This window comes from Canis lupus, chromosome 27 (assembly GCF_003254725.2).
Source record: "Canis lupus dingo isolate Sandy chromosome 27, ASM325472v2, whole genome shotgun sequence".
Classification (NCBI taxonomy): domain Eukaryota; kingdom Metazoa; phylum Chordata; class Mammalia; order Carnivora; family Canidae; genus Canis; species Canis lupus.
This window is the reverse complement of record NC_064269.1, coordinates 46,015,374-46,031,879: the sequence shown is the minus strand read 5'-3', so window position 1 is coordinate 46,031,879 and position 16,506 is coordinate 46,015,374. Positions and strand designations below refer to the sequence as shown.

Sequence of the window (16,506 nt, the reverse complement as noted above, 5' to 3'; positions counted from 1 at the left end):
AAATAGATGAAGTGAAGCATCCAGCTGACATATGTTAAGCACCCAGAGAGTACAGGGTGCTACCATTTACCCTTCCTCAGTCACCCAAACAACCCCACCCCTAGTACCTCCCAAGACCTGGATCATCCAGTGTCAGGATGCCATGTTTATAAAGCTGCTTTTAATATCCTTGGTCTCTCCATTTAAACTTGATTGTGCTTGGTTTTTGCATATATCTAACTCTTCTTTCTTTCCCACAGAGCATGAAGCTAGAACACCAAAAACCTGGATACTGTGCTACGTGGACTCTCACAGGGCTATATGCTAGATGGGGACTTCATGCCGAAAAGGACTTTAAGCAGAATCATACCTATAAATATAACAAACCAACGGTTGCCAGAAGGGTGGGGAGTGGGGATGGGAAAAATGTGAAGGGGATTGGAAGATACAGGCTTCCCGTTATGGAATGAGTAAGTCACAGGAATAAAAGGCACAGCATAGGGCACCTGCATTGCTCAGTCAGTTGAGCATTCAACCTGATTTTGGCTCAGGTCATGAACTCAGGGTCATAAGATTGAGACCATGTCAGGGCTCTGCACTGAGCATGGAACCTGCTTGGGATTCTCTCCCTCTGCCCCTCTCTCACCCCCACTTACTCGCATTCGCTCTCTCTCTCTCTCATAAAGAAAAAGGCACAGCGTAAGGAATGTAGTCAGTGATGCTGTGATAGCATTGTATGGGAACAGATGGTAGCTATACCTCCAGTGAGCACAGCATAATGTATGAACTTGTTGAATCATTATATTGTACACCTGGAACGAATGTAATATTGTGCCAACTATGCTTTAGTTTAAAAAGCTTTTCATAAAGAAAAGGACTTGTTTTTAAAGGCCCCATGCACAGAAATAACTGGCTCACAATGGGGCCTGACCTTGAGAACACATCTAGTCCTGGGCTCAGAATTTATTAGAGGTGGCTAACCCAGGAAAAAATGAAATTTTGGACAACATTCTCACCCAAGAAACATTGGAATCATTGAAGCAGAACCATTTTCCATCCACAGAATTCTGGATATAGGCACAGTAATGACCAAAGTCAGCTGCTCCCACATGGGCAACCACAGCAAAGAGTTCATATTGTCTTCCAAGCTGGAAGGACATAAGGCACAGTATTATGCACCATCATCCCTCCTTTTCTAACCGTAGTCTAGAATAAAGAAACATTATTTCATCACATATTTATTTAATACCTACTCTGTACCAGGCACTGGTACTTCAAGGGTGCTAGAAAATAGTCCTTGAACTCAAGAATTTCACAATTAATTAAGCCACAATTCTATTGCCATGCCCCCGAAAAGGAGAAGGAACAATCACCTGGGGAAAGCTCCCCAGAGAAGATATGCTTGAATTGATCCCAAAGGATGAACAAGGCTAGCAGACAAATTATAGATACGAGGGATACTCAAATGGACCTAAAAATTGCAAAGACTTGGCAGCATGGCAAAACACAGCATGCTGAGAAAGTGGAAGTCAGAGGTGGTGTTGGGAACTCACAGGAGATGAAGCTACAAACGTCAAGTCAATAATTGGAACTTTATTTTTTTGTAGTTTCATTTTTTTAAATTCCAGTTAGTTAACATAGAGTGTAATATTAGTTTCAGGAATAGAATTTAGTGACTTTTGAATGAGAATTAGAGTGACTGAGTGTTATCAGATGGGTTTAAGCAGAGAAGGAACATCATCAGATGTGTGCTTGAGGAAAACACCAGAATAACATGGCTTGAAAAATGGAATGAAAAGTCATGTGAGACAAATGAGGTAAGTTAGAGCACTGCAACAGTTCAGAGAAGAAATGGTGATAGCCTAGATACTTACCATCAGTAGTAATCATTAAATAATAATAATCGTTCTTAACCTCATCATTATTAGCCAACTCTTGGCATTCACTATGCATTTAGCTACGTCTTTATATGAATTACTTCATTCAGTATTCACAACAATCATGTAAGATGGGTGCTAATATAAATCTTATTTTACAAAGGTGAAATCTAAGCTCAGGGAGATAAAGTAAATTACACAAAGGTCATAGCTTATAAATAGAAGAGGTGGGATTCCAGCCTGGGCCTGACTTCAAAGTCCAAGCTCTTAATCCTCACTCTATACTAAGAAAACGAGAATAAAGGTGGAGATGAAGGGACAAATTTGTGTAAAACTAGGGATAAATAACCAAAAATACTTTGTAAATGAATGGATATTGGGCAGAGGGCAAGTAGGAGGCATCACTGGCTTAAAAATTAGGAACATATTGGTGCTGTAAAGTTAAATTGGAACAGAGCTATTTAGGAGTGAACATAATGAACTTGGGGACTATATGACAACATTTGGTAGGAGGTGAATACATTGGTCTGGAGCTCAAGTGTAATACCTGGACAAGAGATACAGATTTGGAAGTCTTCAGTTTGAAATGACTGTTGAAACCACAAGAATTAATGAGATGAAAATTTGGACAATGGAAAACAGAAAGAATGATTTTTTTTGTTTTTTATATAAATTTATTTTTTATTGGTATTCAATTTGCCAACATATAGAATAACACCCAGTGCTCATTCCCATCAAATGCCTCCCTCAGGGCCATCACCCAGTCACCCCCACCTGCCACCCACCTGCCCTTCCACCACCCCTACTTCATTTCCCACAGTTAGGAGTCTCTCATGTTCTGTCTCCCCAGAAAGAATGAAAGTAAAACTAATTACCACTTTTGGAATCTGGGAAGGGAAACAGGCATTCAGATCCAGGAAATAGAGAGATCTCTCCCTAAAATCAATAAAAACCGTTCAGCACCTCAACATTTAATAGCTAAGCTTGCAAATTCCAAAGATAAAGAGAAGATCCTTAAAGCAGCAAGAGACAAGAAAACCTAACTTATATGGGGAGGAGTACTAGGTTAACAGCGGACCTCTCCACAGAGACCTGGCAGGCCAGAAAGGGCTGAATATATTCAGGGTCCTAAATGAGAAAAACATGCAGCCAAGAATATTTTATCCAGCAAGGCTCTCATTCAGAATAGAAGGAGAGATAAAGAGCTTCCAAGACAGGCAGGAACTAAATAATATGTGACCTCCAAACCAGCTCTGCAAGAAGGGGTACTCTTAAAATTCCCCTTTAAGTAGAAGTCCAATGGAACAATCCACAAAAACAGGGACTGAACAGATATCATGATGACCCTAAACTCATATCTTTCAATAGTAACTCTGAGCATGAATGGGCTTAATGACCCCATCAAAAGGCGCAGGGTGTCAGACTGGATAAAAAAGCAGGATCCATCTATTTGCTGTCTACAAGAGACTCATTTTAGACAGAAGGACACCTACAGCCTGAAAATAAAAGGTTGGAGAACCATTTACCATTCAAATGGTCCTCAAAAGAAAGCAGGGGTAGCCATCCTTATATCAGATAAACTAAAATTTACCCCGAACTGTAGTGAGAGATGAAGAGGGACACTATCTCATACTTAAAGGATCTATCCAACAAGAGGACTTAACAATCATCAATATATATGCCCGGAATGTGGGAGCTGCCAAATAAATCAATCAATTAATAACCAAAATTAAGACATACTTAGATAATAATACACTTACACTTGGTGACTTCAATCTAGTGCTTTCTACCCTCGATAGGTCTTCTAAGCACAACATCTCCAAAGAAACGAGAGCTTTAAATGATACACTGGACCAGACGGATTTCATAGATATCTATACAAATTTACATCCAAACTCAACTGAATTCACATTCTTCTCAAGTGCACATGGAACTTTCTCCAGAATAGACCACATACTAGGTCACAAATCGGGTCTGAACCTATACCAAAAGATTGGGATCGTCCCCTGCATATTCTCAGACCATAATGCCTTGAAATTAGAACTAAATCACAACAAGAAGTTTGGAAGGACCTCAAACACGTGGAGGTTAAGGATCATCCTGCTAAAAGATGAAAGGGTCACCCAGGAAATTAAGGAAGAATTAAAGATTCATGGAAACTAATGAGAACGAAGATACAACCGTTCAAAATCTTTGGGATGCAGCAAAAGCAGTCCTAAGGGGGAAATACATCGCAATACAAGCATCCATCCAAAAACTGGAAAGAACTCAAATACAAAAGCTAACCTTACACATAAAGGAGCTAGAGAATAAACAGCAGATTGACCCCACACCCAGCAGAAGAAGAGAGTTAATTAAAATTCGAGCAGACCTCAACGAAATCGAGACCAGAAGAACTGTGGAACAGATCAACAGAACCAGGAGTTGCTTCTTTGAAAGAATTAATAAGATAGATAAACCATTAGCCACCCTTATTAAAAGAAGAGAGAGGAGACTCAAATTAATAAAATCATGAATGAGAAAGGAGAGATCACTACCAACACCAAGGAAATAAAAAACGATTTAAAAAACATATTATGAACAGCTATGCACCAATAAATCAGGCAATCTAGAAGACATGGACGCATTCCTGGAAAGCCACAAACTACCAAAACTGGAACAGGAAGAAATAGAAAACCTGAACAGGCCAATAACCAGGGAGGAAATTGAAGCAGTCATCAAAAACCTCCCAAGACACAAAAGTCCAGGGCCAGATGACTTCCCTGGGGAATTCTATCAAACGTTTAAAGAAGAAACCTATACTTATTCTACTAAAGCTGTTTGGAAAGATAGAAAGAGATGGAGTACTTCCAAATTCATTCTATGAGGCCAGCATCACCTTAATTCGAAAACCAGACAAAGACCCCACCAAAAAGGAGAATTATAGACCAACATCCCTGATGAACATGGATGCAAAAATTCTCAACAAGATACTAGCCAATAGGATCCAACAGTATATTAAGAAGATTATTCACGATGACCAAGTAGGATTTATTCCTGGGACACAAGGCTGGTTCAACACTCGTAAAACAATCAATGTGATTCATCATATCAGCAAGAGAAAAACCAAGAACCATATGATCCTCTCAATTGATGCAGAGAAAGCATTTGACAAAATACAGCATCCATTCCTGATCAAACTCTTGAGAGTATAGGGATAGAGGGAACGTTCCTCAACATCTTAAAAGCCATCTATGAAAAGCCCACAGCAAATATCATTCTCTATGGGGAAGCACTGGGAGCCTTTCCCCTAATATCAGGAATAAGACTGTGATGTCCACTCTCACCACCGCTATTCAACATAGTATTGGAAGTCCTAGCCTCAGCAATCAGGCAACAAAAAGACATTAAAAGGCATTCAAATGGGCAAAGAAGAAGTGTTCTGCTAGAACAGAAGTCTCACAGAGGAAGACATAGACATGGCAACAAGCACATGAGAAAATGCTCTATATCACTTGCCATCAGGGAAATACAAATCAAAACCACAATGAGATACCACCTCACACCAGTGAGAATGGGGAAAATTAACAAGGCAGGAAACCACAAATGTTGGAGAGGATGCGGAGAAAAGGGAACCCTCTTGCACTGTTGGTGAGAATGTGAACTGGTGCAGCCAATCTGGAAGGCTGTGTGGAGGTTCCTCAAAGAGTTAAAAATACATCTGCCCTACGACCCAGCAATTGCACTGCTGGGGATTTACCCCAAAGATACAGATGTAGTGAAACACCGGGACACCTGCACCCGGATGTTTCTAGCAGCAATGTCCACAACAGCCAAACTGTGGAAGGAGCCTCGGTGTCCATCGAAAGATGAATGGATACAGAAGATGTGGTTTATGTATACAATGGAATATTACTCAGCCATTAGAAATGACAAATACCCACCATTTGCTTCGACGTGGACGGAACTAGAGGGTATTATGCTGAGTGAAGTAAGTCAATCGGAGAAGGACAAACATTATATGTTCTCATTCATTTGGGGAATATAAATGATAGTGAAATGGAATAGAGGGGAAGGGAGAAGAAATGGGTAGGAAATATCAGAAAAGGAGACAGAACATGGAAGACTCCTAACTCTGGGAAACGAACTAGGGGTGGTGGAAGGGGAGGAGGGCGGGCGGTGGGGGTGAATGGGTGGCAGGCACTTAGGGGGGCACTTGACTGGATGAGCACTAGGTGTTATTCTGTATGTTGGCAAATTGAACACCTTTAAAAAATAAGTTTATTATTTAAAAAAAATAAAAATAAAAATAAATACTATGGGCAGCCTGGGTGGCTCAGTGGTTTAGCACTGCCTTCAGCTCAGGGCCTGATCCTGGAGACCCGGGATTGAGTCCCATGTCAGGCTCCCTGCATGGAGCCTGTTTCGCCCTCTGCCTGTGTGTGTGTGTGTGTGTGTGTGTGTGTGTGTGTGTCTCTGTGTGCGTCTCTCATGAGTGGATAAATACAATTTTTTTAAAAAACTAAATACCGGGACCCCTGGTGGCTCAGTGGTTGGGTCAGCTGCCTTTGGTTCAGGTCATGGTCCCGGGACCCGGGATCGAGTTCTGCCTATGTCTCTGCCTCTCTCACTCTCTCTCATAAATAAAAAAAACTAAATACCAATAAAAGGATGGGCAGGAGGGATCCCTGGGTGGCGCAGCGGTTTGGCGCCTGCCTTTGGCCCAGGGCGCGATCCTGGAGACCTGGGATCGAATCCCACGTCGGGCTCCCGGTGCATGGAACCTGCTTCTCCCTCTGCCTGTGTCTCTGCGCCTCTCTCTCTCTCTCTGTGGCTATCATAAATAAATAAAAAATTAAAAAAAAAATATTAAAAAGGATGGGCAGGAAAGGATCCAGCAATGTAGTAAGAAACCCTAAGAGGAAACCCTAGAGTAGATTTTGAAGGAAAGTAGGATCAATAACAGAATATTACAAAAAGATCAAGTAAAGAAAGTATCCGTTAAATTTGGCAGTAAGTCATTCTACTTCCTCAAATTTCAGATGGGAGAGAATTTTCTGTGAAAAGGGAATAGTGGTAGGAGAGACAGAGTTTTGACTGATTGTTAGCAGGATCTCCACATTAGTCAGGAATACTTTATTCTTCTATCTGAACATAGTCAAATATTGTCCCTAACCTGCGACTTTGAAATGCAATCAGTGAGGGAGACAGGGGTTGGTGAGTGTAGTGCAAATGAAGCTAAGTTACCCAAAAAGGAGAGCTCAAATTATCCTCTATTTTCACTTGGGAACTTTATGCTAGATTTTTTTAATGCAGGGCAATATCTAGATCTGTTTACAAGAAATACAAGGATAAAGGTACATGTTAAATAACACCAGTCAGCAAATTCTGGATATATATAAAAACCTTCAACCAAATAAATTGCAAGGGCAAGAAAAGGAAGGGAGAGAAACTTAAGGTAAAAGAAGAAGAAAGAAAAGCAGGTATGAAGAGAGGAAAGGAGGGAAAGAGAAGAGGAAGAAAGGATGGAAACAAACAAATGCAAGTGTAGCCCTTGTTGGGATCTATATTTAAACAAACCAATCTATTGGGCACAGAAATCTAAATATTGACTGGGCATCAATGATATTAAGGAAGTAGGACATGCACTGTTGGTGGGAGTGAAAACTGGTACAGCCACTGTGGAAAAACAGTATGGAGGTCTCCCAAAAGGCTAAAAATGGAACTATTCTATGATCCAGTCATCACATTACTGGGTACTCACCCCCAAAAATACACAAACACTAATTCAATGGGATATATGCACCCCAATGTTTATAGCAACATTATTTACAATGGCCAAGATATAGAAGCAGCCCTAGGATCCATCCTTTGATGAATGGTAAAGATGTGGTGTACACACACACACACACACACACACACACACACACTGTGAGTATTCCTCAGCCATAAAAAGGAATGAAATCTTGCCATTTGCAACAATATATATAGAGCCAGAGAGTATAACGCCAAGTGAAATAAGTCAGTCAGAGAAAGAAAAATGCTGTATGATTTCACTTATGTGTCGAATTTAAGAAACAAAACAAATAAGGAGAAAAGAGGAGAGACAAACCAAGAAATACACTCTTAACTATAGAGAACAAACATATGGTCACCAGCGGGAGAGGTGGGTGAGTGGGGACGGGTGAAATAGGTAATGGGGATTAAGAGTACACTTATTACAATGAGCCCTGAGTAATGTACAGAATTGTTAGATCACTATATCATACATCATAAATTAATATATCACTACGTTAACTACACTGGAATTAAAAATTAAAAACTTGATAAAAAATTATATGATAGAATTGGTTACATTTAGAAAAAAGAAATCTCATTCTTTAGAAATACATGATGAAATACTTCAAATGAAAGAGCACAGTGACCAGGACTTGGTTCAAAATAATCCAATAGGGGGTTGGAGAAAGAGGATGAGGATGTTGGCAAGAGAGATTGGCAATGGGTTTTGATAATGGTTTAAGCTGCTTGATGGACATGGGAATTCATTGTAGAATTCCTCACAACTTTGATATATATTCAAATTGTCTATAACCATGTTTTTTTAAGTGGAAAAAAATTTAGGATATTATTTCATCTGTTTTTTAAATTCCACATATGAGTGAAATCATATGGCATTTGTTTTTCTCTGACTGATTTATTTTGGTTGGTTAGCATAATACACTCTAGTTACATCCAGAAGAACAGAGGGGAAGGGAAGGAAAAATAAAATAAGATAAAAATAAGCAGGCAAATCATAAGAGACACCTAATTCCAGGAAACAAACTGAGGTTTTCTGGAGGGAAGATGGGTGAGGGGATGGGATAATTGGGTGAGGGCATTAGAAGGACATGTGATGTAATGAGCACTGGGTGTTAAATGCAACTCATGAATCACTAAATTCTACCCCGAAAGTAATAATATACTATGTTAACTACACTGAATTTATATTTAAATAATTTAATTGGAATTTAAAGAATTTTTAAAAGATTATTTCATTAAGATATACTTCACAGTGCAGAAGTAGAAATAAGAAAAACTCAAAGGACAGATATGCACTGAATAGGTGAAGAAACTGTGTCATATAGGAACATATTATTAGGTCTCAATTTTTACTGTTTATTTTATTTTCTTAATTTGAGTTCATTTAATTAACATATAATCTGTTATTACACTATATGTTTCAGATGTAGAGTTCAGTTGCATATAATACCCAGTGCTCATTACATCATGTGCCCTCCTTACTGCCCATCACCCAGTTACCCCATCACCCTCACACCCACCTCCCCTCCAGCAGCCCTCTGTTTCCTAGATTTAACACTCTCTATGGTTTGTCTCCTTCTCTAATTATGTTTTGTTTTTCCCTCCTTTCTGTGCTCCTCTGCTTTCTTTTTTAAATTTATTAATTAATTTACTTTTCTATATATTTTTTATTGGAGTTCAATTTGCTAACATATATCATAACACCCAGTGCTCATCCTGTCAAGTGCCCCCCTCAATGCCCATCACCTAGTCACCCTCCACCCACCTCCCTTTCCACTACCCCTTGTTCGTTTCCCAGAGTTAGGTGTCTCTCATGTTCTGTTACCCTCACTGATATTTTGTTTCTTAAATTCCACATTATGAGTGATATCATATGATAATTGTTCTTTCTCTCATTGACTTATTTTGCTTAGTATAGTACCCTCTAGTTCCATCCATGTCATTGCAAATGGCAAGATTTCAATTTTTTTGATGGCTGAGTAATATTCCATTGCGTGGATATACATACATCCCATCTCTTTATCCATTCATCTGTTGGTGGACATCTGGGCTCTTTCCATTGTTTGGCTATTGTGGACATTGCGGCTATAAACATTGAGGTGCAAGTATCCCTTTGGATCACTATGTTTGTGTCCTTTGGCTAAATACCAGCAGTGCAATTGCTGGGTCATAGGGTAGCTCTATTTTTAACTTTCTGAGGAAACTCCATACTTCCATACTGTTTCCTAGAATGGCTGCCCAGGTTGCATTCCCACCAACAGTGTAAGAAGGTTCCCTTTCCTCTTATCCTCACCAATATCTGTTGTTTCCTGACTTTATCATTTTAGCCATTCTGACTGGTGTGAAGTGGTATGTCATTGTGGTTTTGACTTATATCTCCCTGATGCTAAGTGATGCTGAGCATTTTTCATGTATGTTGTAGGCCTCATTTTAAAAATACTATGGTTCTAGAGCATGAATACTGTGTGTGTGTGTGTGTGTATATATATATATATATGCTAAATGCTACATTTAGTAAATTCTGTATTAATGTATTAACTAAATTCTGTATTTATATACATGTATATATATACAGAATATATATTAATATATAATTAATATACATAAATACATAATTTAAATACATTAATACAGAATTTACTAAATGTAGCATTTCAAACCTAAGAAAATATATTTATGTCATATTTTTTCTCAGAATTTCCCAGTAAGTTATTAGCTCAGGACAACTAAATTCAACTTTATTTTGATTGAATTTGACCTAGTGAACTGGCTCTTTTGTTACGATCCTCAAAGTGGGCATCAGCTGTTTTAAGAAGAAAGTTAGGTTGGTACTGTGTTTAGAACCCAAGATGTTGTGCTTACTTATGTATATATACATATTATATGTCTTATTTAAGCTGAAGGTCCTGAATTATGGGCTCCTTCCCTTCCTCAGTGCTGTGAGGGATATGAATAAAACCCAATATTTAGAAATAAGGTTTTTTGATTTTTAATTTAAATTAAATTAATTAACATATAGTGTATTATTATTAGTTTCAGAGGTAGAAATTTAGTGATTCATCAGTTGCATATAACACCCAGGTTCATCACATCACATGCCTCCTTCATGCTTGTCACCCAGTTATCCCATACCCCTACCCACCTCCCCTCCAGCAACCCTCACTTTGTTTCCTAGAGTTAAGAGTCTCTTATGGTTTGTCTCCCTCTCTGATTTCATCTTACTTTCTTTCTCTCTCCCTTCCTCCATGATCCTCTGTTTTGTTTCTTAAATTCTACATATGATTGAGATTATATAATTATCTTTCTCTGATTGACTTATTTCACTTAGCATAATACCCTCTAGTTCCATCCGCATCGTTGCAAATGGCAAGATCTCTCTCTCTCTTTTTTTTTTTTTTTTTGGTGGCTGAGTAATATCGCATTGTATATATACCACATCTTCTTTATCCATTCATCTGGCACCTGCACCCCAGTGTTTATAGCAGTAATGTCCACAATAGCCAAACTGTGGAAAGGGCCCAGATGTCCATTAACCAAAGCCTTTTGGATCTTTTTTAAAAAATATTTTATTTATTTATTCATGAGAGACAGAGAGAGAGAGGCAGAGACACAGGCAGAGGGAGAAGCAGGCTCCATGCAGAGAGCCCAACGTGGGACTTGATCCCAGGACTCTAGGATCATGCCCTGGGCCGAAGGCAGGCACCAAACTGGTGAGCCACCCAGGCATCCCGGCCTTTTGAATCTTAAAAGAAAAGCAGCTGCAAACAGCAAATGTTGGTGATAGTAGTATGGTGATAACAACCCATCACTGTTATTCAAGAAAACATAGATTTCCATCATTAAAATACTGTTTAAAAAAATAAATGTTTCTTGAGCATATGAATATGTTTTATGAATCACACCAAGCAGCTGCTGGTGAGTTTTCCTCCCTGTATGTACCCCAAGCACAGCCAATAGAGGCCATGATTTATGAGATGCTATAATAACACAGATGAGATGTCCAAAAGTGCTCTGTTGAGCAGGTGACTTCAAGTACCTTAGGGGAAGAGAGGCAAAATCAAGCAAAGGATCTGAAGAGATGGAGGATAGAGGGGAATTAAGGAGTTTCTCACCTGTTCCTCAGCATCATAGAGGTCTTCCTCCATCAGAAGGACCTGACTTAAATCCAAGCTCTGTGGGAAATAGAGCGAGTGGCAGATTTTTTCTGTCCGTGAATTCCTGATGGAGAACCGCAAGAGGTGGATTGTCAAGGTCTGGGGTAAATGGGTCAGCTTCAAGACCTGAAAAAGCAAAATTACTGTGGAGATGAAACCCTAAGGCACTTGAAATAGGTAGGTTTAGAGAAATATCAGGGCCAATGGTGTGTTCTTCTTCCCCAAAAAGGATCGGAATGATATAATACAGAGTTAAGGGCCCCCTTCTGCTGAATCTGTTGAGCTCTCCCACAGAAGGCATGAGTAGCCCTAGTGTTCTGCACAGGAACCAGAGCCCAGGGGAACCACAGAGTCTGCTCTAGAGAGTCAGTCTAACCTTGCATGTAAAACTCTGCCTCCTCATCTTGGACCTTCTCTTATCTTTTAAAACGCTCTGCCCCTCTCAGTGATGGGCCTCTGAAAGTCAGAGGCCCCAGATTCCAGATATTAGCCTGATACATACTTCCTCCCTCAACCAACACATGGGACCCTCAAGGCCTCTGAAGACTCTATCATGAAATCCACTTAAGGCAACCCCAGATTAGGGAAGCTTCTGGTTTCAGACAGTGAGTACCTGTTTCCCACAAGTCTTCTTCCCACATTTCTCACAGAAGCATTTGCTTTTGTCTGATAACTCCCTGGGCTGGAAGAAACATCGAAGGGCATCCTCCTGTCCCAAGAGATCAAAGAAAAAGCAGAGAGGATATTTACCATCTAGAGTACATCCCCTCACCCTACAGATAAAAATTTAAGTTTTCTTTCTGGTTCTTTCCATGTACCCTCTTAACACCTGGCCCAGTGTAGTGCATGTGGCAGGATCCCCCAAAGTACCTACTGATTGGAAGGAAAAATAGAAGGGAGCACTTGCTAAGGTAGCAGTATGAGGAAAGGAAGTAAAAGGAAACAAATTTTATTTCCACCAAATCAAAGGAGAAACTTAGAACTGTGCAAAGGAAATAGAAATTACTTTTTAAAAGGCAACAGTGATTAAAGAAGCAAGGGCACATTGGCAGCACTGGGTGTATGGAAACAGCAAATTAACCAAGAAAAATCCCTCACCAGTGTTTTCAGAGGTTTTGAGTCCATATCAAAAAGAGGAAGGGGGAGGGTCAGCATGCTACTGTTTCTGCTCCTCTCCACAGTACATTCAAGGCAAACCAAGGACTCCTTCACCCGAATTGTATACAGAGCCTTCAGCCTCTCTACCTGTTAAAAGAGAGGAGGTGAGAGGAAAGAAGGGTACAGAGCCATAAACAAACCAGGTCAGGTCAATTTCCAGAAATGGTAGCCAGCAGACAGAAGCTCCAAAAATGGCAGCCACTGATGTTCTTTGCTCTTTGAAAAGGAGCAAAGTAATAACAGTAATAGTAATATAGAATTGTGATAAGCATTTTATGTGGATTTCTCTTTTAATCCTCTCTATACATTATATTAATGATTGCTGAATGAGCTAAATGAACAGCATCTTAAACTTCTGAGTTCTCTGATTCTAGTATCTCACCAAGTCCACATCTGTGATTTGGTCCTTAATTAGGTTCCAAACTGTGAGGTAGAGTTGAGCAGCATCATGCTGGACAAACACTGGCCAAAGAGAAAAATAACAGCCCGATCAGTGAGATCACCAGGGACATTTTTCATGCATACCCTTGTGCCATAGCTACCTAGATGTACATGAACACTCATCACTTTGTCCTCTCCTAGCCATCCCTGCTTTAGTTAGGCACTAAAAATGAAAAATAAGCTTGTTATTTATTTTTTAGAACTCCTGTTAAAACTTAAAATCCAGTCCAACTGCATCACAGAAGTTTCCTTTCCACTGACTGGTGACCCATGCCTACTGGCCTCTACTGGGGGACCTAGCCAGATAAAAACAACATTCAGTAGTGGATTCTCTCCTATTCCAAGCCAAGCTGGCACTCTAATTGGACTCTAGTGGCCACTTGTTTCTCTGTACCTTTATTTAATCTCTTTTTAATTCCCCAGAAATTGAGCAGTTCCCCAAAACTCATATCTGACCCAGGTCTTCCTCAAAGGTATCTAGGAGAACAGGAAAGGAAAGAACCATCTCAGTGTTGATGCTGGCTAAGAGGAAACAGGAAGCAAGCAGTGAATTCTCCATATGTTATATAAATAAATGTAAGCCCAAAAGACAGATGTAAATGAATTTCTGTCATTGAAAAGAAACATAGGACGACAAAGAACATGAAAAACACACTGAGGACTATTTTACAAAAAGATGGATGTCTGCCAACATGCAAAGATATTGCAAGAAAAGGTAGTTCCTGTAAATGTATTAAATATTCATATCATCTATCTCAACACCATTTTATTACTTCCTTCATGATACCACAGTTTGTACTTAATGCTTTTGGATTTCATTTTGCTTTATTTTACTCTTGTTTTGGCCTTTCTCTTCGCTAAACTAAAGCTTCATTGATACAAAGACTCTATCATCAGCCTTATACCCTTATCTACAGAACCAGCACGATACCTGGCACATAATAAATATGAGCTGAATGAATTAATTAATTCATATTTATTTTTTTAAAGGTTTTATTTATCTATTCATAGAGATGCAGAGAGAGAGAGAGAGAGGCAGAGACACAGGCAGAGGGAGAAGCAGGCTCCATGCAGAGAGCCCGACGTGGGACGCGATCCAGGGTCTCCAGATCATGCCGTGGGCTGCAGGCGGCGCTAAACCGCTGAGCTACCGGGGCTGCCCAATTAATTCATATTTAAAGGTAACAATCCCAAAACCTAAAGACAAACAGAGTGGAACTAGGATTGAACTATGCTGTCTCCAGGAATTATTTGCAGAAGGCTACCTACCACAGAGCCAACACTGAACATAAAGTAAGTTAGATCACCTTGTCATATGAAGACATTTTGCCTCATCTGACCATACCAGAGCCAAGAGTCCTGATTCATCTAAAAAATAAAGGGTGTTATTCTGTATGTTGGCAAATTGAACACCAATAAAAAATAAATTTATTATTAAAAAAAATAAATGGATGGCGCACCTGGGTGGCTCAGTGGTTGGGCATCTGCTTTCAGTTCAGGTCATGATCCCAGAGTTCTGGGATCGAATCCCATATCAGGCTCCCCACAGAGAGCCTGCTTCTCTCTCTACCTATGTCTCTGCTTCTCTCTGTGTGTCTTTCATGAATAAGTAAATAAAATCTTTTTTAAAACTAAAAAAATAAAAAATATAGGGATATTTGCCCAACCCATAATTTACTTAACACCTGCTATGTGCAAGGCATTGCAATTGCTAGAGAAAGTCACTGTCCCCAAGAAACCTATATTCTAGGTTCATGTTCTAGTGGACAAGTATCCATTAAGTCTTAATTCAAAGAATAAGAAAAATTCCCTAAGGTATATAAACTATTATGAAAAGTTATGTAAAAGCGAGAATACAACTGGAATGGTGGAGTGAGTGAGGATCTCTATAAATCTACTCCTCCAAAAAAGCAATGAAAATGCTGGCAAAAAAAATGTCAAAATCAATTTTTCAGAACTCTGAAAATTACCTAAAGGTTTACAAAAATCCTAGGAATATTTATTCAACAAACACTGCAGAACCTAAGTAAGAAGAACAGGATTTGAGGCTTTTCAACCTGGCCAATTTCCATTTCCTTCTTCCCAGCTCTGTAGTAGCCTTGAAAACAAGAAAACTTGCCATCATGAAAACTGTTAACCAGAAGCCTTGTGACCAGAAAAATGAGTAGACTGGGGCTGCAGTTCCTCAAAAAGCCCCATACTGAAAACATTTTTATTATTTGACCTGTCTTGCAGCTTCATGGAAAAGCCCCATTTGAAGAAGTTTGTCATTATTTGACCCAACTCAAAGCTTTGAGCCCTATCCCCAGAGTATTTGTGGAAAAAAGTCAATGATAATTAATATTGTGACTGCCTAAGGCTGTAATACCAGTTGGGACAAAAAAAGAATCTGGCTGAAACTTAAAAGATGGTTGTGGGAACTGAGATGTCCATAGGGAACTTCTAGAAGTTCTGACATATTTCTGGTGATCTAGAAGGCCTTTTGCATGCCTCAGTAAGACCTGAGAAGGTCTAAGTCTCTCATATTTGGCTAATATTGACGCCCTATGCAAGCAAGAAAGGCAGGCTAAAAGTGTCACAAACAGCCTGAGCTTTGAAGGTAAGCCCCACTAGACACACAGTTCCTCATCAAAGACTGGAAGACTCACTAGTTCAAAGCATTTTTAAAAAATCTCTGACCAATCATTAGGTGACATTAAGCTAACCAGACAAAATCTTTAGTGGCCACACACTATAGGGAACATAACCTTTACAAAATTAGTCCAGGAGAGTCACTAAACAATAGCAATGACAAAAATAATAGCAACTACTCCATCGTGGGGGTTTCTGATTTCCACTGTTGCCACTGTTGTCCAAAATGTTTAGTTTTTAACAGAAAATTACAAGACACAATAAAACAAAAAAGTATGGTCCCCCCCACACACACAGGAAACAATCAGTAGAAACTGTCATTGAGAAGACCCAGATGTTAGTCTCACTAGACTTTAGATTATCATTATATGTTCAAAAGAACTAAATAAAACCATATCAAAATAACTAAAGTATGAAACAATGTCTCACCAAATGCAGAATATCAATAAAGAAAAAAAATTATTTAAAAGAATCAAAATAGAAATTCT

General features: G+C 39.3%; 1 protein-coding gene across 9 annotated transcripts in view; it reads right to left on the bottom strand.

Annotated features, from left to right (window-relative positions):
• Positions 1-16,506, bottom strand: part of USP18 (ubiquitin specific peptidase 18) — a 75,681-nt gene that overhangs the window by 18,132 nt on the left and 41,043 nt on the right. For 4 of the 9 annotated variants that reach the window (XM_049102497.1, XM_049102498.1, XM_049102499.1 and 1 more), the window contains 6 exons: positions 13,329-13,408; positions 12,887-13,033; positions 12,402-12,497; positions 11,747-11,914; positions 6,497-6,669; positions 996-1,127 (listed from right to left, as the gene is read on the bottom strand). In XM_049102497.1, coding sequence (XP_048958454.1) covers positions 996-1,127; positions 6,497-6,669; positions 11,747-11,914; positions 12,402-12,497; positions 12,887-13,033; positions 13,329-13,408 — 796 coding nt within the window. The remainder of the gene's footprint in view (positions 1-995; positions 1,128-6,496; positions 6,670-11,746; positions 11,915-12,401; positions 12,498-12,886; positions 13,034-13,328; positions 13,409-16,506) is intronic. The other 5 variants (XM_035706945.2, XM_035706946.2, XM_035706947.2 and 2 more) reach the window with 2 other exon arrangements.